General features: G+C 46.2%; 1 protein-coding gene and 1 pseudogene across 1 annotated transcript; one reads left to right on the plus strand and one right to left on the minus strand.

Moving 5' to 3' along the window:
- Nucleotides 1-4,702: 4,702 nt before the first annotated feature.
- On the minus strand, nucleotides 4,703-7,128 carry LOC129009888 (eukaryotic translation initiation factor 3 subunit F-like; annotated as a pseudogene).
- Nucleotides 7,129-16,075: 8,947 nt separating this feature from the next.
- Nucleotides 16,076-18,904, plus strand: KCNA5 (potassium voltage-gated channel subfamily A member 5). The gene has a single exon (XM_054445295.1). It carries the CDS (start codon nucleotides 16,330-16,332, stop codon nucleotides 18,136-18,138), a length of 1,809 nt encoding a protein of 602 aa, XP_054301270.1. The 5' UTR covers nucleotides 16,076-16,329; the 3' UTR covers nucleotides 18,139-18,904.
- Nucleotides 18,905-20,536: the final 1,632 nt, after the last annotated feature.

A 20,536-nucleotide genomic window follows, 5' to 3' on the forward strand; every position in this document is an offset into this window, starting at 1 on the left:
AATAATTTAGCAATGCAATGTTAAATAAAAATGTAGGAAAATCTCTATTTTGAAAAGAATTATATATAAAATATAAACACGGAAATGTTCACTAGACGGTGAAATTATGGATGTTTTTTATTGTTTTGTATTTTCCTGTTTTCTACAAGGCCTATTTTTTACTCATAAAAATTTAATATTATAATGTGATGAATCCAGGATTGTTATTCTTTTTTTTCTGATGATTATTGAAGTATTTATTTGATCTGCTAATCAGGTCTTCATTATTGACATGAATGCATACTTGACCCCACTGTTGACCTCTCATGCATTCAACACACAAATATTGGGGGTTTGCTGCCTTCTAGGCACTGAGCTGGGTCTTGGGGGTCCAGACACAAAGACCAGACTTGATTTTCATTGTAAGGACCATGTAAATGCTTACAAAGTAAAGCCTTTAGCCACATCCACTGCTCTAGGGAAAGTAAAAAAGCCTGTCTGATCAGAGGGTGGGAGTGAAAGGATTTTGTGCAAAAAAGCAAAAAAAAAAAAAAAAAAAAGTGAAAATGGGACTGGTTGCTAATCTCCCTGAATCAAATCTCCCTGTGGCAACCTCATTCTTGGGCTTGAGGTGAACTCCCAGAACATCTGAAGCATTGTGGGCATTGTGGCCAAGTGTAAGTGTAAAACCTCTTCTTAAAAACCAGTGAAATGTTGCACATTTTAAAACACCAAAAGCAATGGCAACAAAAGCCAAAATTGATAAATGGGAACTCATTAAACTAAAGAGCTTCTGCACAGCAAAAAAAAACTACCATCAGAGTGAACAGGCAACCTGCAGAATGGGAGAAAATTTTTGCAATCTACTCATCTGACAAAGGGCTAATATCCAGAATCTACAAAGAACTCAAACAAATTTACAAGAAAAAAACAAACAACCCTATCAAAAAGTGGGCAAAGGATATGAACAAACACTTCTCAAAAGAAGACATTTATGCAGCCAACAGACACATGAAAAAATGCTCATCATCACTGGCCATCAGAGAAATGCAAATCAAAACAACTATAAGGTATCATCTCACACCAGTTAGAATGGCAATCATTAAAAAGACAGGAAACAACAGGTGTTGGAGAGGATGTGGAGAAATAGGGACACTTTTACACTGTTGGTGGGACTGTAAACTAGTTCAACAATTGTGGAAGTCACTGTGGCGATTCCTCAGGGATCTAGAACTAGAAATACCATTCGACCCAGCCATCCCATTACTGGGTATATACCCAAAGGAATATAAATCATGCTGCTATAAAGACACATGCACACGTATGTTTATTGTGGCACTACTCACAATAGGAAAGACTTGGAACCAACCCAAATGTCCAACAATGACAGACTGAATTAAGAAAATGTGGCACATATACACCATGGAATACTATGCAGCCATAAAAAATGATGAGTTCATGTCCTTTGTGGGGACATGGATGAAGCTGGAAACCATCATTCTCAGCAAACTATTGCAAGGACCAAAAACCAAACACCGCATGTTCTCACTCACAGGTGGGAATTGAACAATGAGAACACTTGGACACAGGAAGGGGAATATCACACACCGGGGCCTGTTGTGGGGTAGGGAGAGGGGGGAGGGATAGCATTAGGAGATATACCTAATGTAAATGACGAGTTAATGGGTGCAGCACACCAACGTGGCACGTGTATACATATTTAACAAACCTGCACATTGTGCATAGGTACCCTAGAACTTAAAGTATAATTAAAAAAATAAAAAAATAACAAAATAAACATTATGCACATCTAAGAACTAAATTTTGCACAGACCATGGACTCATTCCATGTTAATAGGGAGGTTTCTTGGAGTAAGAATCTAAGGAATGTTAAGGGAAAAAAAATTAATCAATGATATGTGTTAAAGCAAGATAAGGATGACTTTATTAAAGACCACTGTGAAAGGTATGGGGACCACTGCAAAGGGGTCTGGCTGTTGGGGAGAGAGATTGGGCTCAACTCTGAATATATCATGGACAACTGGAAATATATAGCCAAGGAACAGAGTGGGAGGTCAGTGGATGGAAAATTACTAAAAGGAACATCAGAGTACGAGGCATTCTGTCTAAAGTGGCCTCAAGGACTCTTGCTGAAGATAGACCAGGGTGAACATACATTACCAGGGACATTTGAACTGAGTGCCCCCATTTTTTTCTAGGAAAAAGAGAATGAGTTATTATTATTTTTTATTATTTTCTCTTCTCTCTCCTTTCCATCAGTTCCCTGTTTCCTATCTAGTCCTTTAGGAATGCAAATATAACCTTTCCCCTCCCCCTCACCAGACATTCCCTGCAGGGCAAGTTCGTCTAACTGTGTGCTCCAAGATAGATCTCTCCTCCAGAGCTGACAGTGGATTTGCAGGCCAAAGCATACCCTCCAGGGAACTGTCACCTCCAGCAGGTGGCCTGGAACTGCCACCCTCTGGGAATTGCCTCAAGACTTTCATCCACTGGAAGGGCATATCAAAAGCATGCCAGCTTGACCCCTTTTCCAACTTATTTCTGCCCAGGAAGGTATGACTCAACGGTCTGGTAGATACAGCACCAAGCTTGCAGGAGGAACCCCTGCCCTTGCTCACTTTCCCCCGTACCTTGTAAAAGTGTCTGTTTTCTGCTCCAGAGGTGAAGCAGCACATTTAAAGGCAAGGAATTTTGTGCCCCTTCCCCAAGCTCACTTCGGAATAAATTCACTATTTTTGTACCAAGCCTTACTCTTGTTCATTGGATTCTGCATGTGGCAAGAAACTGGCCTGCGTTTTGGTTACAACATAGTGGAGGACGAAGAACCTTATCAGAAGTGAAGGGTGATCAGGTATCAAAAATGGGAGATTATTTGCTAAAACTAGACCTAGGAGTACACAGATGGACCTAGGAGAAGGTTGGAAGCCTGATTAAAATTTGGTCAAGCAGAGACTCTTTGTCAGGGGAGGCCAATAATAGTCTTCACATCTATACCAACAGTGCATTGATAGTACCGAGTGGTAGCTATCTTCGAACTACAGCTCTATCAAGTTTCAGATGACCTTAATATCTAATGACTCTTATTAGTCATTGAACAAAATGCCCTCCATAAATGAAGAGACTTGTCAAGAATTAATATATTGACAGAGCTAGGGTTGGGACCTCCGCTTCTCGACTCCCTATCTGGGGCTCTGTGTCCTAATGGACTGGGTCAAGATGAAAATAATTTCTTCTTATAGGGCAGTTCGCACACCCTGGAACTGAATCCTATCTTGTAATGTAACTTATCCTACTAAAAAAATTGATATTAGGCTTCTATATTCTACTATCTACCACCATCCTGTGTCTTCACTTCCCCTCCTTCTTTTACAAATAGAGTGCTTCTGTGGCAATCAAACTTACCATTCAGTTCTCTGCTTGCAAAATATCAAGATGGGATCAGGATGAGAAGAGGGGAAAAGGGAGAAGATGCAGAGAAAGAAAGGTAAAAATAGACTACTTTTAAAAGAAGAGGAAAAAAACGGTACGTATGCGTATTCAGATTCTCAAAGAGCCAAAAAGGAAACACAGGTGCGTCTTTCAGAGCTCCAGAATCAGATCTGAAGACAGAAGACTTCTAAAGACTGTCCGGCGGTCTCCACAATTGCCTACAGTCACGTTTCTGTAACTCATTCTTCATTATTGGTACCTCCTGGTACTTCTGCTCCACCATTAGCTGGTTTCTAGAACTGGCCGCAAGGTCACTGATGATGTTTATGACTTTCTTCTCTGCTCTATTGTGAATTTGGATGTCTTTTAGCTCTGCCTCAGATAGCAAGGATTCTTAGCCTAGTGTAGAAACACATTTCCTACATGTTCCCTAAAAAAAAAATCACAGTTACACTTCAATTAGACACCTAAATGTGTATGACTAGTACCTTAGTATACACTATACAGCCTCGTTCTTTGAAGAGCCTTTGCAGGGATTGAATGTGGCACAAAATAGATGAAACGGTTATAAAAAAGTTATGTTTTTATATCAGAGTTGAGAACCTTGCGGCTTGTGAATATGTGAACTCACTGTAAGGGGCTCGTCTAGGTTTTTAAACAATTTCTGTGGGGGCTTTATAACGTGTGAAGTGGGCTAGGCTGAAATATGTTTCCCAGAATTCTTTTCCCTACAAGTCCCCAGTTAGAGTGGGGAATAAGAGACATTTTTGCTTGAAATTTGAAGGACAAAAGTGAAGTGGCAGCTGTGTTACTTTTCACTGTCAGAAGGTGGGGCAGGTGCTTCTGCAGCTCAGGCACATTGTCACTCATCTGTGACTCATGCCCTTGGGGTGGCGGCAGGTGGGCCTGCACATGTTCTGCTTTTCTCTGAATCCTTCACCAGCTTCTCTGATTCCTGGACCAGGTATGTGTTTTAGCTCCATGACAGAGGGAGCCACCTTCCCCTTTAGGACCAGCACGTCATCAGGGTTGGAGGCAGTGAGGACAGAGTTACGGGCTCCATTCTGCCCTGAGGGGCCCAGCTTGTCTCTGCCTTCTCCCACATTACATCCACTTTCCCTTCTTTTTTTTTTTTTTAATTTACGAAAAGTAGGCTATGTTTATTAGAGTCACACACACTTGAGTATCTCAGTGTGACTCAAGACCACAAAAAACCCATTTCTCCTTCACTTCTGCGTCCTGGGGTTAAGACCTAGACCAGCAGGCATACTGCTTGAGGTCCATTCACAGGTTTACAAGTTTTTCACTGAGGGCAATCTGTGACTGTGTGAGGTTGGCCAGGTAGGTCACCATCAACAGGTCATTGATGTTACTGTTGAGCATGGTCTCGAAGTCATCGGGAACTATTTTGGGTACTTGGTTAACCAGGTTCATCAGGAAGTGGCCTACTGACACCTTTCCAGACAGTACATCCTCTGCATATTGCAACACTGTGCTCAGGGCATCCTGGATGTGAGCTGATACCCCTCCTACTTGCTGCAAGTCACCTGGGAGTCCAATCACTCTGTTGGGCTAAAGCAGGTCTTCATGATCAGGTCAACTCCAATGCATTCAGTGTCATAGTATGCATATTTCACTGTCAGAGGTGTGAACATCACTCCCATGGTCCTCCCAGGCTTTCTTTCTCGACAAGATGGCCACACCGGCGGTACCAGCAAGTTCTCCTCCTGCCACGCCAGCCCCAGCCCTGGCAGCGGCCCCAGCCTCGGCCCCAGTCTCAGTCCCAGCACCAACGCCAGCACCGGCTGGCTGCGGCTCCTGTTCCCACTTTCCCTTCTTGATGCCTTCCCAGGGGCCCTGGAGTTCTAGCATCCAACAGAAAGACAGTAGCCTTATAGAGACTCTCAACCAGCTCCCAGGATTGCATAGGGTCAAGTCCCTGTAACTGATTATTTACTACACATACCTCTTAGAGGTTCTGCGTTTCCTTGCACCCTGACCAATACAGCCTCCTTGCAATGTACACAAGCTTCACAGACTCACTGAAAACCTGGAGTAAGAAATGGGGACAAGGCCACTGCAGTTCAGCCCAGGCAACAAGAGTGAGACCTCATCTCTTAAGAAAAAACAAAAACAATGACCCGGACGTGGTGGCTCACGCCTGTAATCCCAGCACTTGGGAAGCCGAGGAGGGCTGATCACAAGATCAGGAGACTGAGACCATCTTGGCTAACACGGTGAAACCTCGTCTGTACTAAAAATACAAAAAATTAGCTGGGTGTCACGGCACATGCCTGTAGTCCCAGCTACTCGGGAAGCTGAGGCAAGAGAATCGTTTGAATTGGGGAGGCCAAGGTTGCAGTGAGCTAAGATCGCACCACCACACTCAAGCCTGGGTGACTACTCCATCTCAAAAAAAAAAAAAAAGAAAGATGTCCTGAGGCAGTACATGTACCTGCATGAAAACCGGTGTGGTGAGAGTAGCTGACAAAGGTTACGTGGTCTTCCTGAGTTTTCCTACTCGGTAGATGGACAGTGATAAGAATGATGGCAACAGAGCATACCCTAACTGGGGCTTGTGGGGTCCCAGTTACTTTTCATGTATCATCAATCTGGGTGATAACCTGGCGGGCTAGATGCTATCTTCTCCTCTTTCAAATGAGAGACATGAGGCTCAGAGAAGTTATAGGACTTGCTCTAGGTAACACAGAGCATAAATAGTGTCATGGGATCCAAATCCAGATTTTTCTACTCCAAAGCTTGTGATCTTTCCCTCTGCTTGTCTGCATAGCCCCTACAGCTTCCTAACTCACAGGAAATTCCTGCGTCCTTTGGTTGGCTCTATTTATAGTCTTTCTAAAGAGGAATGTGTTGGGCCCTCTTCCTGGCATGAAATCTATCTTTAAAATTTCATTTATTAATAAACACATAGGGCCTGTTTTGTGCCAGACACTGGTCTGAGCAGTTTACAAATATTAACTAATTTAATCTTTACAGCAACTCTGTTATATTACTACTGTTAATATAGTAGTAATAGGATTAGTGCCACTTTACAGAGAAGGAAATGAAGGGAGAGGGAAGCTAAGTGTTTTGCCCAAGGTCACACAGCCAGTAAGTTTTGCAGAGTCAGATTTCACACCCATCACCAAGTATTGCTGCCCTTTCCTTCAGAGATTCGGACTTCTCATCCTAGCCTGTCTCCTCTTTCCTGTGAATGCTGAGACGATCATGGGCTCAGGGGCTCAGAGTTCCCCTAAAGGAAGGCCCTGGGTGAGCCTGAATCTTTATAAATGTCCATAATGAGGCGAAAACTGGCATAGCTCAGCTGTGGCTTCTGGTGACTATCAGTTCTGTCTCAAAAAGCAAGCCCTTCTTTATTTCCAGTGTTTCTGAAGTGCTAATGGCCTCCACAAAGGCTCCTTCCTTTGAGACTGAAAATCAAACCTCTGACGTTCCACACCTGAGTCTTGGTGGCCTTAACTTTCCTTTCTCTCAACAGCTTCCTTCTTACCTCACTCCTTCTGATCTCAACCAGGCTGCACAGATCTGACTGAGGCCGGAGCCAGGAGGCAGCAGGTGGAGCTGTCTTGGTTGGCTGAGCAGCCAATAGGCTGCTCCCTCTTCAGAAGTCACATAGACGATCAGGGTCTGAAACTTCTGCCTCTTGAAGTCACTTGGGTTTGACAAGATGTAAGGCATTCCACCTTTTAGAGATTCTTGTGTATGAACAAGCAATGTCGTGGGAGCTCTTCAGGGCTCTCAGTCATTCATACCTTATCATTGGCTTTTCTCCAACTGGCCTTGAATAGTACTTGATGTAAGTAAGGCCAGGGTGGGAGAAGGGTATGGAGAGTTAGCAAGAGAACCTCAGTGAAAAACATCCTCTGCTGTACAGTCCTTCAGAGGAGATGCCTCAATAATGGCATAGCAGTGACCAGCAGCCACCAGGGCTCTGCCGTTTACTACTCAAGAGACCTTCGACAATTCGCTTACCTGCATTAGTCAGTTTCCATATCTACACACTAGAATTAACAATAACATCTACTCCTTAGGGCTGTTTTGAGGATGCATCATTGTGGAGTATGTGAAAAACGTAGTTCAAGGTTGGGCATATAACAACAGCTCAAGAAATGTTAACTATTATGATTACATAATAGGCCCCAGTTTAAAGGCAGTTTATTTTACACAAACCCTATTGTAACCATGAACTCAATGTTGTATTTCCCATTGTATAGGTTCAAACATTAGACAGGCTAAATTAGTTGCTCAAACCACATAGGTAGTGGTCGGAAGTGTAGAGTGGGACTCAACCATTGTTTTCTGCCTCCAAATGTCATGCTCATTGCATGGCCTAGAGAGGATGCTAGCAGCCAGGCCCTCCTCACCTCAGCCCAAAGACAGACAGACAGACACACACACACATTGCAATTTTGCCTTATTCCTGGGCTCTAGGAAAGCAGCCTTCATCCCTTGGTAACTGTTTTTCAATGTTATCCAGTTTAGTAGAGTAATACCAGGGAGCTGAGAGTCACTAGGCCCTTCACAAAGTCAGCCGTAGGTGCATTTGCCAGTCATTTCTTTGTCGGCAAAGACAAAAGCTTTGAAGCTCAGTCGAAAAATGCAATGGGTGGTGGCCAAGCCTCAGCTGAGAGTGTGAAAGTCCTTATTACGATCCTCAATATCATATTCCCACAATTGGCATCAGCCCACTACAAATAAGGAAGTTATTTCCCAAGATTAGTGAAAAAAAAAAAAAAAAAGAAAGAAAAAAGAAAAGAAAGAGGGTGGGAGAGTGGGGGTTTCAGCATTGGGCTGGGGAGGGGCTAGGAAGACGGCAGACATTAAAATAGCAGCAAATGAATACCGTGTGCTTTCAGACACGCCGCGAGATTGGTAATTCTGCTGAGATAATTGCCCTTCCCCAGATTACTGTCTTTATCAGGGAAAGAAATGATTGCTATGTGTGAGAAATCACACTGTCTCTTGCTCCATGAGAAGTGGCAGTGATTAATGAGAGACCAGGCTTCCAATTCGCAAATATTCCGTGCATGCACCGGACTTCAGGAGTAGAAAGACAGCTTTCAGAGAATAAGCAAACACGATAAACTCTTCCTCCACAGACCCGGAGACTGAGGCACCTCGTGGTGTGACTCAATCTTCAGTATCACCTTTCATCTTCCTGGAAGTCCGGGTCTAAATTTTTATGACTTGATACTATTGGCTGCTTGGGGTCTTTTTCTCTACATCAGAGAGTTTGCCTGCTGGTGAGACCACTGGACTCCACAGATCTGGGTTTTAAGCCAGGGTCTTAGGTTGTTCAGCCTCTGTTCTTCCTCGAGAGCAAATCTCCAAATGTTTGCTGACAGTAAAATGTGATGATTTAACTAGCTGATCTCTTAGGTCTCTTGAGTCTCTGGAAGTCTCATCCTATGAGTCTCCCTGCATACTTCGGAGGGGCAAAAAAAACAGTGTGGTAGCAGAATAATGGTCCTCCAAAGATGTCCACATCCTGATCCCTGGAACATGTGGACATGTTACCACATGGCAGAAGGGATTTGGCAGATATAATTAAAATAAGGATCTTAAAATGGAAATTATCTTGAATTATATAGGTGGAACCAATGTAATCACAAGGGTTCTTAAAAGCTAGAAGAGGGAGGCTGGAGAGTCAGAGAAGGAGACGTGACAAAGGAAGCAGAGGTCAGAGTGATGCAGTTGCTGGCTTTGATGATGGAGGAGGGGGCCATGAGCCGAGGAATGTGGGTGACCTCTAGAAGCTGGAAAAGGCAAAGACACAAATTCTCCCCTGAAGTCTCCCAAAGGAACCAGCCCTGCTGACACCTTGACTTTAGCCCAGAGAGACCTGTTTGGGACTTACGACCTCCAGAATTGCAAGATAAAAATTTTGTGTTGTTTTAAGCTACTAAGTTTGTGGCAGTTTGTTACAGCAGCAATTGGAAAACTGATATTACCAGGAAGGCCTGGACCAGATGATGAGGGTCTCTTACTGTGACACCCACCACTTAGGGTATCTGCCATGCTGAGGCTGAGACCCAGGGAAACAGTTTGCCTCACTTTCCACTAAGCTAGAAGATCATGGCCACATCATTGGGTGAACAAAGATAGAGGCCACTAATTACCCCAGTGGTCACTATAGACAATTAATGCAGATAATTTGGGGACTGTGCATGTACTTGTCAGCTGTCAAATTGCACAGACTAACTAACTAGCATTGACAATACCAAGTATAATAATTGAGTACTTATGTTCCATCAGAGCTTTAATACTTAGGGCAACTACAAGAGGTGGGTACTATTGGTGTCTATTTTACAGATAGAGAAACTGAGTTGTAGAAAGGCTGAGTTGCACATGAGTAAGGCATATTGCTGGAACTCTGGCTGGGTCTACCCCAGTCCATATCCCAAGCTCTTATCTAAGAGAATTTTTCTCCCAGCCCCAGAATTCCTTATGCACCATGGCATCCAGTAAAAGAATCAGCCCTGTAGGGCAGTGTCCTAAAACTTTGACAGGCATCAAAATCACCCAGAGAACTTGTGGAAACAAATTCCTGGGCCCAGTCTCCAGATGTTCTAATTCAGTAGGTCTGGGGAGGGGATTAGGAAATTGCATTTCTGATACATTTATAGGTGACCTTGACACTGCTGGTCCATGGACTGCATTTTGAGTAGCTGGCCTCTAGAAGCCATTCCATCCCAGCCCCCAGGTCCAGTTACATCAAAACCGTGGTGGAGCCTTAATCCCATTACGTGACTAAACCTACTTTTTGCCAAATCAAAATAAAGAGAACTTAGTTTGATAGGACATTGGGAAAAATGGGTGCAAACGCTAATATTACGCACATCTTTGTCTGCCTGGACTGCAGGAATTGTGTAGCGACCACATGATTTTTCCCGCCTTAGAAGGGATGTTGCTTACATAATAATAAAATTGTCTTACATTTGCTTAGCATTTTTAAAATAAAGTACTTTAAAAACTATGTCTCGATACATAAGTTAAATTCATAAATATATCTTTATACAATGTGGACAATAATCTAGCCAGAAAAGACATATATTCAATTGAATATTGAATATATTCAAAAGTAGTTAATGAATGCCTTCCTTGGTCTGGGCACCTAAGCAGAGAGTTAGAAAATAAAAGTTGCAGTTGTTCTTGAGGACACAGAAAACAATTCAAACAATGTCTAGCCCTAAACTACAAATGAAACCATTAGTTCATAATTTCACAGTTAGGTTTTCATGTTATGGGAGTAGAAACCTTTGAGATGTCTGAGGGAGGAAAAGATGGACAAGAGAAAAATAGAGTCTGAGACAGGATGACAATGCACCTCTAAACCACCAGCCTGCCCGTGGAGGAGGGAAGGGAAGGAAAGGAGAGAGAGAAGAGCAGTACTCACAGGGCAAGCTGTCCCTTGAACCCCCAGCCCCTGTGTGTTTAGGATGCTTTATTTTCTATGTCTGGCCTTTGAGAATGCACTGGATTTAATGAATCCATTAATGAATTTATTCCTGGATTATATCTAGAGAGGGAGAGAGGAAAAGAAGAAATCAAGCTCCAGATGGGAGCCTTGATTTGTGTGAATGGGCTCTCATATTAATCTTTCTAAACAGGAAATCCTAGTAGCCCTCGGAGGTCTCTGTCAGGATCTGGGTCGGTTTAAGCATAATCTCCTGCTCTCCCCCAACCCTCCGCCTCATTCTTGCCCCTCCTCCCCTTCCTGCTTCCATCTCTCAACATGCAAGTGACCAGCCACCTGCCCCCAGCACAGGCATGCATGTTTTGTTTTTGTGTTTTGTTTTACTCCATCTTTGTCACTTCCATCAAACAGGAAAGGAAGGTCACTTCCAGGGCTTCCTTCCCAAGGTGTTGGATTAAGGGGCCAGTGAGAAGGGAAGGGGAGGGAAGGGAAGAACAGCTTCCCCCTTCATTAAAGTGTTTTTTGTTTGTTTGTTTGTTTTTGTTTTTGTTTTTCTGCAGATCTATGAGGCGAATGCATCCAGGATAGAGAATTAGGTGAGAGACAGCTTCACTCTTTTGCTGATTAATACACTATTACCAATTATTGCTTGTAAATCCATCTTTGCCATGCATTATGGAATAGTGATGTACCATGGAATTATAGACTCTGTGATATTTGGCAGTAAGACCCAGCCTACCAAGGACCGGTTAATCAAGTTCTCCTTATTTATGTATGTATGTATTTATTTATTTTTAAAGAAAGGTGCCTTAGTATGGTTTATTTTGACCAAGCTGTCTTCTCTTTGGCTCTTGCTGGCCCAGCCTAAGAAGTCCTGAGCCCTTGTTTCCCACTTCCAATGCCTCTATGTTGAGACCTGAGGTGACTATAGCTCTGTTTATTATATGAGTAACACATAGATGCTTCCTGTATCTATGAACCCCCTGCACCACAGAGGAGGAAAATCAATGTCTGACAGAAAGACTAGTGGCATATTTTTTGCCTCCCTCTGTCCCTTTAAATGCTTTAGATGATGAAAGATGCTGGCCAAGGAATGGTGGGGAGGTTGGAGAAAACAAGTTTTCGCTAATCTGGGGGTGACAGCCTCCCTCATGGAGAAGATACAATGCTGGTTTTGCTCAATTTTCTTTTTTAATGGAGGGAAAACTTGGGGAAGTCAGGCACAGGTGTAATGGGGGTAAGTTGGAATAACTGGTTTACCAGAGGAATAAAAAAGAAGCTGGAAAAGCAGCTCCGAGTGCACTTCTCTTACTCAAGCTCTCTGGGCCGTGCCTGGGTTTCCTGGTGGAGCCCTGCCAGAGCTGGCTAGGGATGCTTTAGAGATGTGGTCCTTTCACCAGCAACCTCTCTTCCTATTGAAAGAAAGGAGCAGAGGGAGCCTGAGCCCCGAGACTTGGACAGACTGGCTAGTATCTTTACCTGGCTGGCAGGGTGTGTCAGACAAGGCCACTGCTAGGATCCTGTCCTCACATTTGGCTTCCTGCATCTATGAAACCCTTGCACCACAGAGGAGTAAAATCAATGTCTGACAGAAAGACTAGTGGCATATTTTTTGCCTCCCTCTGTCCCTTTAAATGCTGTCCAATGGGGAAAGTTTTTCCCTGACCTAGATGAAAATCCAGCAGGTCTCCTTGTTTTGTGTTACTCATATAATAAAGAGAGCTATAGTCACCTCAGGTCTCAAACACAAGAAATTAAACTATACAGTCCAAAATATGAAATTGTTGCTTTTGCCCACAAAGTTGAAGTGGTCTGTGATAATGCAGTGGTATACAACCTGAACAAATGGTTATAAGTCTTCAGATGGTTAGGTCCCATCTCTACAACCACTTTGAGTACTTAGCTAATCTCAGAAACCACCTTTCAGTTCCTATCCCCAGGTTTCCCCTCCCTCCCTGCTCCAACAGCTGAATTTCTTTCCCCTAGTTCAATTGCATTCAGTACATATTTAGTGAAATGCATAATATGGACATGGCACCATGTTTGGTGTTGTAAAGAAAATCAAAGATCAATAAAAAAAGTTCCTTGAGTTCAAAATATCTCTCTCTCTCTGTTAGCTCTCTCCCTCTCTCTCATCTACCTACCTATCATTTATAAATAGACAAATAGGTAACTAGAGAGTAGCTAGCTAGAAAGGTAGGTAGGTAAATAGACAGATAGATCGATGGATAGTTAGATATAGTGTGGTAGATACCATTCATAGATGCGATAGCTAAATAGCTAGATACATACATGTACACATACATACAGATAAAAATCTATTCTTATGGGAATGTGATCTCTAGACAGGTGCATCAGTATCACCTGGGGGCTGTGTGAAATGCACTCTAAGCCCTACCCTGGTTCAGAGTCTGCATGTTAACGAGATCCTCAGGCGATGGTGCACATTAAGCACTGCTATGAAAGAGTTAACCTCGTAGGATTAGATACATAGTAAAGAATCAGTTTTCAGTTATATAATGTGCGCTCTGGGAAGAAGACAGAGATCAACTTAGGAGTGTAAGAGGTTTACTGGGAGATAATGAAGAAAGATAAAAGTGATAGGAAGAAGAATTCATTAGGGAAAGCATTCAGATTATGATGCTGATCTGGCACTTGTGAAAGGAAAGAGGGGAGGAAGAGGGGTTGGACAGAGTCTCAGAGTGCAATGTAGATCTTTCAAAGTCTTGGCCAATCTGCTGGGGAAATGCAGAGCAAAGATTGCCCGTTAGTGGAAATCTGCACTGAGTAGAAATGGCCAGGTCTTTGTAACCCTGCTGTGCTCAGAGGGCTACCCCGAAGGAGTGTGGCCCCTGCGCTAAAGCTGAGGCAGTGCCAACAGCTGGAGGCTGTCAGCTAACTGCACTCTGGCAGTTAAAAAGCAAATTCTTTCTTTAAGGGAGATTTGAGCAGTATACCTCCATGGCTACCACATGTGACATCTGCAGGTAATTTTGCCAGAAACCTATAAGAACTGGCAAATGCATGGGAAACAGATTTAAGGAAATACCACATTAAAGGAGGCCTGGGTTTTGTGCTTTTCCTGGACTGTTTATGTTGTACTCTTATTCTTCAGGGAACAATCTCCCAGAAAGCCCCCGAAAGACAAGCTCCAGAGAATTCTTTCCTCTAGGGAGCCTGAGGAGAACCCATGTGAACCAATATAGCATCCTTATATTTACAAGATGCATGAATCAGTAGACAAGACTGTCATGGGTCTCTGACCTCACTGTCTGCAAGCTCAGTAAGTCCCAGGCTTCCCAGGAAAAATACCTGATCTTGACTGGCAACCTCAGAGCCAGAGAAGAATAAAAGCCCACTGGAGATGAAGCAGGGAAGGCACAGATATGGGGAAAGGGAATGCAAGGCCCTGTGGTTAACCAGCGATGCTTTCACATACTGATTTTCATATTCATACCCTTCCTCACTCATGCACATCTGCAAAGACAGCCAACAATATGCACAGTCACACACAATGAAAATACTTATGTACACCAAATTCACATCCACCTTCACATATAAACTCTTAAAAAGCCATATGCACACATACTTCTCAAACCTTGACCCAAGTTTGTGTGTCTATGTGCTGCTATTGCAACACACACTTGTGCACCCAGGACCAAGTTTCCAAATCACACCCTTTGGATAGAGACATTCATTGACAAGAGGTCCTAACTTCATGCATATAAATCTGAAACAATATACAGAAACAATATACAGAAATAGACAATGAAAACAGACATTCAGAAACACAGCCACTTTATGATAATTTAAAACCAAGAAACTTCTGGAGACTGTGTCTGGCAGTTCCAGACACACACCTTGAAACAGATTTCTCTTGGTTACCAATGCCTGCTAAAACCCTGCAGGGGTAGAGACAGGGCAGGAGAAGATTTCCTAGTGTCCCAACCTAGAAAGATTAATACGTTACATCAGCCAACCTCCTGCCTCCTGCAGCAGGGAACTAAAGTTCTCAGGCCAGATGTTGCAGTGAGGGAGTGCTTGTATCAGGAAAAAGGATTATGCATTTCTATAAAGGAGTGAAATATAGGGGACAAGGGCCAAACTCTGATTGTTTGAGTTTGAGTTCCAGCATCATCACTTTCTACCTGTGTAAGCCTGGGTGAGTCTGTCAATCTCTCTGTGCCTCAGTTTCTTCGTTTATAAAATGGTGATGATAACAGTACTTACAAAATAGGTTGCTGTAGGAATACACAGAGACAATATTTGTAAAGTGCTGAAAATGGGCTGGTGCATAATAAGAGCCAAGTAAGTATTGGTTGTTATTATTCCACTCTTGGGAATTCTCCAGCCTTAGAGATTGGACAACCTCCCTGGCTCCCTCTCATAAGCCACCTCCACCCTCGGCCTCCTTCATGAACCTAGATGCAGTTGCTAGCTCCAAGATTCACCAGGCAGGATTAGCCCTCACCAGGATTGTAAAAATCGCTTCTCCCCTTCCCTGCTGTGGTTTTTGCAAATGGGATTCGTTGGAGCAGGTGGAGGGGTTCTGCTGGGTTGAGACCAGACAGCTCATCTCCTGACTAGGCTGCTTGCCTGGGCTGCCACTGGGTCTGTACTGGAAACAGGCTAGGGCATGGGAATCCTGCAAGGTTCCAACCCCCTCGTACATTTTTAAGGATCTGTAGGAAGACGGGAAGAGAGATGCTTCTCCATTGATATATGTATTTCAAGGTCCTTAACTACGTGGCCCCCCTCCCTTCTGTAATCCTTCCCAAAGAAATACCTTTATTTCTCCAAAATAAAAAGGACTGGTGTCTCCCGTCTCTGTCTCTCATACTCCGACTCAGCACAAAGCCTCGTCCCTTTAGCCCAAGGCACTTCGTTCCCCCTGGAGTCCACTCGGCTTCCAGCGGGTTCCCAGGTGAACTGAAATCCAGAGCTATTCTCATCTGGTTGCCCTGGGAATTTCAGCGCTGTCGGTACAACCTGTTCCTCCATCCTCCCCACTCCTTCCGTCCCTCCGCTGGGCTGCACTCTTCTCAGCCCCTCCTTTTTCTTGCTAGGGGCCCCAGCTGAGCCCTCCGGGGAGACACTCGCTGCCACGAGACCCGGGAGGGGAAGCGGGAGGAGGGGGAGAGGAGGGGGAAGGCGGGGGAGGCGCCGAGGGTGGAGGCCAAGCGCGGCGCAGCCAGAGAGGGGCGGCTGAAGGTTGCATCTGCTGGAAGGAGGCTTTTCGGCTGCTTGGTAACGGGCTGCCAGAAGAGAGAGAGGCAGAGAGCAGGGCAGCGGCTTCTTGACGTCAGGGCCAAGCGAGGGGATCGCGCCAGCAACCCCAGCTCGCCCCAGAGAGGGGCCGGCCGACCGCGGGAGCGGAGCCTGACACCAGGCGCCCGCGGAGCGTGAGTAGGGGGCGCGGGAGCCGGTCAGCTGGGGCGCAGCATGCCCTCTGCTCCCGCGCCATGGAGATCGCCCTGGTGCCCCTGGAGAACGGCGGTGCCATGACCGTCAGAGAAGGCGATGAGGCCCGGGCAGGCTGCGGCCAGGCCACAGGGGGAGAGCTTCAGTGTCCCCCGACGGCTGGGCTCAGCGATGGACCCAAGGAGCAGGCGCCAAAGGGGCGCGGCGCGCAGAGAGACTCGGACCCGGGAGTGCGGCCCTTGCATCCGCTGCCCAAGGAGCTGCCACGGCCTCGACGGCCGCCTGCCGAGGACGAGGAGGAAGAAGGCGATCCCGGCCTGGGCACGGTGGAGGACCAGGCTCCGGGCACGGCGTCCCTGCAGCACCAGCGCGTCCACATCAACATCTCCGGGCTGCGCTTTGAGACGCAGCTGGGCACCCTGGCGCAGTTCCCCAACACACTCCTGGGGGACCCCGCCAAGCGCCTGCGCTACTTCGACCCCCTGAGGAACGAGTACTTCTTCGACCGCAACCGGCCCAGCTTCGACGGTATCCTCTACTACTATCAGTCCGGGGGCCGCCTGCGGAGGCCGGTCAACGTCTCCCTGGACGTGTTCGCGGACGAGATACGCTTCTACCAGCTGGGAGACGAGGCCATGGAGCGCTTCCGCGAGGATGAGGGCTTCATTAAAGAAGAGCAGAAGCCCCTGCCCCGCAACGAGTTCCAGCGCCAGGTGTGGCTTATCTTCGAGTATCCGGAGAGCTCTGGGTCCGCGCGGGCCATCGCCATCGTCTCGGTCTTGGTTATCCTCATCTCCATCATCACCTTCTGCTTGGAGACCCTGCCCGAGTTCAGGGATGAACGTGAGCTGCTCCGCCACCCTCCGGAGCCCCACCAGCCTCCCGCGCCCGCCCCTGGGGCCAACGGCAGCGGGGTCATGGCACCGCCCTCTGGCCCTACGGTGGCACCGCTCCTGCCCAGGACACTGGCCGACCCCTTCTTCATCGTGGAGACCACGTGCGTCATCTGGTTCACCTTCGAGCTGCTCGTGCGCTTCTTCGCCTGCCCCAGCAAGGCAGGGTTCTCCCGGAACATCATGAACATCATCGATGTGGTGGCTATCTTCCCCTACTTCATCACCCTGGGCACCGAACTGGCAGAGCAGCAGCCAGGGGGCGGAGGAGGCGGCCAGAATGGGCAGCAGGCCATGTCCCTGGCCATCCTCCGAGTCATCCGCCTGGTCCGGGTGTTCCGCATCTTCAAGCTCTCCCGCCACTCCAAGGGGCTGCAGATCCTGGGCAAGACCTTGCAGGCTTCCATGAGGGAGCTGGGGCTGCTCATCTTCTTCCTCTTCATCGGGGTCATCCTCTTCTCCAGTGCCGTCTACTTCGCAGAGGCTGACAACCAGGGGACCCATTTCTCTAGCATCCCTGACGCCTTCTGGTGGGCAGTGGTCACCATGACCACCGTGGGCTACGGGGACATGAGGCCCATCACTGTTGGGGGCAAGATCGTGGGCTCGCTGTGTGCCATCGCCGGGGTCCTCACCATTGCCCTGCCTGTGCCCGTCATCGTCTCCAACTTCAACTACTTCTACCACCGGGAGACGGACCACGAGGAGCCGGCAGTCCTTAAGGAAGAGCAGGGCACTCAGAGCCAGGGGCCGGGGCTGGACAGAGGAGTCCAGCGGAAGGTCAGCGGGAGCAGGGGATCCTTCTTCAAGGCTGGGGGGACCCTGGAGAATGCAGACAGTGCCCGAAGGGGCAGCTGCTCCCTAGAGAAGTGTAACGTCAAAGCCAAGAGCAACGTGGACTTGCGGAGGTCCCTTTACGCCCTCTGCCTGGACACCAGCCGGGAAACAGATTTGTGAAAGGAGATTCAGGCAGACTGGTGGCAGTGGGGTAGGGAACGGGAGGCTTGCTGAACATGGATATCTACATTATACCGCAGAGTATTTGAAGTCACACTGTAACCTCAGTCTACCCCTCTCCTTTCACTCGTTTCCTCCCTCCCTCGATCCCCCCATTTTCTCTATTCTTTCCATGACACCCAAGGGTCGCCTATTTTTAAAAAGTACCACATTCCATGACGCAGGAGCTGTTGAAATGGTGAGCGCTGTGAGATGGATGTATTTGTAGCCAGTCTCCTATACCCAGCAGAGGGATAACCCAAACAAAAATGACTCTAAATAGCCCAGATCCCAAGAGATTATGTAACTCTTCCATCCATGTGTTCCAAATTTGCTTTACATATGATTGTATTTGTGTATAGGGGAAAATATTATTTTTATGCCTGGTGAGTGGCTTTTTGTACTGTAGTTCAGATAGAGATATTTTGGATATATTGTCAAGATACATGTTGTATTTATGGAAGAAAGAGTTGTCCTGATGTTTTTCTGTGTTACTTATATTAGAGTCAGAGATCTTGGTATGGGCTGTTCTGGTTCCTGTGTCTCCAAGCCTCTGTCTTTTCTGGGATGTGGTATTGGTGCTTTGTGTCTAGGGCAAAGAATGTTCTTGAAGAAAGGCAAATCTGACTTTTTCTGTGCGCCTTAAACAATTCTTGTAACTTTCCTCAAAAAGCATTTTAATGATATTGGAGGAATACTTCTGATAATTTATTGTCTTTATTTTTATCCCAGGAAATAAAAGGTTACCTTGTTGAGGCAAGTGTTAGTTTTTCTGCAGCTGATACATTTTCTGAAATTTTTAAAAATAGTCTGTCACTGGCTGTTTCTGGTTTTGACATCAGAGCAAACGCATTGACTGGGGTTAGAGGAAATCTGAAAAGCTCATGATTTGCTTGGCGACGTCTTTTCAGTGTACCCCTTGGTGCCTCATAGACAATGGTGGGTGAATTTTGTCCAGGCTGTTTATGGCACGGACGTCCCTGTGAGATGCTCTCTGAAGCAGTAGTATTAGCCCTTATGGTGAGCCTGGAGTAGGGAGGGCACTTAAAGGAAAAAGGGGATCAGACCCCTGACAGTCTTGCTTGGTCTCCCGGCACTGGCTTTCATTCCTTTGTTTGCAGGTTTTCAGGCCTCCTCAGGGTGGCTCTCAGCAGCTCTGAGAAACAAGCCTGATTCTCACAGACATGAAGCAGTCCTGGCAGCCCCAGTGTGCGAGTCACAGAGGGACCTGCGCCGGTTGTTCACTGCCCTCTTGGCATGGCTGAGGAGCACGTAATGTCTTTATGGCAACAGCAACAGTGAGAGGCCAAATGGAAGGATTTGCTTGCTCACGTTAAAAGCTGTTTTCTGCAGATTATGGCCTTGCCCCCAAGTGATCCCTAAACTCAGAACAAATCTCCTTGTTCCCTTGTCACTGGGAGGCTGTGGCAAAACATTGCAATTGGCATAACACTAGCTAGCATTTCTCTCTGGGATTAGCTATCTGCTGATAGGAATCCGTGGGGCTCTGGATTCCTGCTGTTGCTTTTTCTGCTGAATGATCCAAAGCTGGGACTGTTTTACATCCTCACCAGGGTGGGCTGGTGGGCTGGAATCACACCTCCTCCAGGACAACAGTGGGCTTCATGGCTAGTTCTCAGGGTGTGGCCAGGTCTCCCTGTGGGTGAGAGGAGATCTATAAATCAATGCCTGGGAATTGTGAGTTTAAATAAAATGGCCAGCACGGTAAGGAAAGCCAGGGTCTGTGGGTGCCCAAAGTCGTTTCTAGCCAGAAGCTTTTAACACCAAATCTGAGGAGGAAACAGAAGGATTGTGCAGACAGGGCTCTGTTGATTTTCATTGCATGCTAAGGCAAAGGAAGAAGAACAGAGACACTTTATTTATTTATAATTTACAATCTGCCTAAAAGCAGGGCATCTTGCCAGAGCTCAACTGTACACAGTCTCACCTCCAAGCCCTCTCTGCCTTTAAAGCTAATGTTTGTAGTTTAGCACACACCTAGTGATTGGGACAGGGAAATCACCCCTAGGGCTCCAGCTTTCCTTAAAAACAAGCGATGTCACCACCTTTGACCAGAAGGTTTATTCCTTTAGGCTCAAGCAAATACTGAGAGAGAAGCCCCCCAGGTCTTCCATGTGTCCAGGTGCCTGACAAGATATTGGTCCAATTAGAATGGACTGCATCTTTAAAATGTCCAGTAAATGGCATAATCTTATAGAAATCCTCAAAGATAGAGTGGAGGGAGTGAGAGCGTGAGGCTCCCTGTAATTTTTTTTTTTTTTCGGGGAGGATATTGCGAAGCAGGTTTCCAAAAGGGAACAGAGTGGTTCCAGAGGGAACCCTGGAGTCCAGCATCTCA

The sequence above is a fragment of the Pongo pygmaeus genome, chromosome 10, assembly GCF_028885625.2.
Source record: "Pongo pygmaeus isolate AG05252 chromosome 10, NHGRI_mPonPyg2-v2.0_pri, whole genome shotgun sequence".
NCBI lineage: Eukaryota > Metazoa > Chordata > Mammalia > Primates > Hominidae > Pongo > Pongo pygmaeus.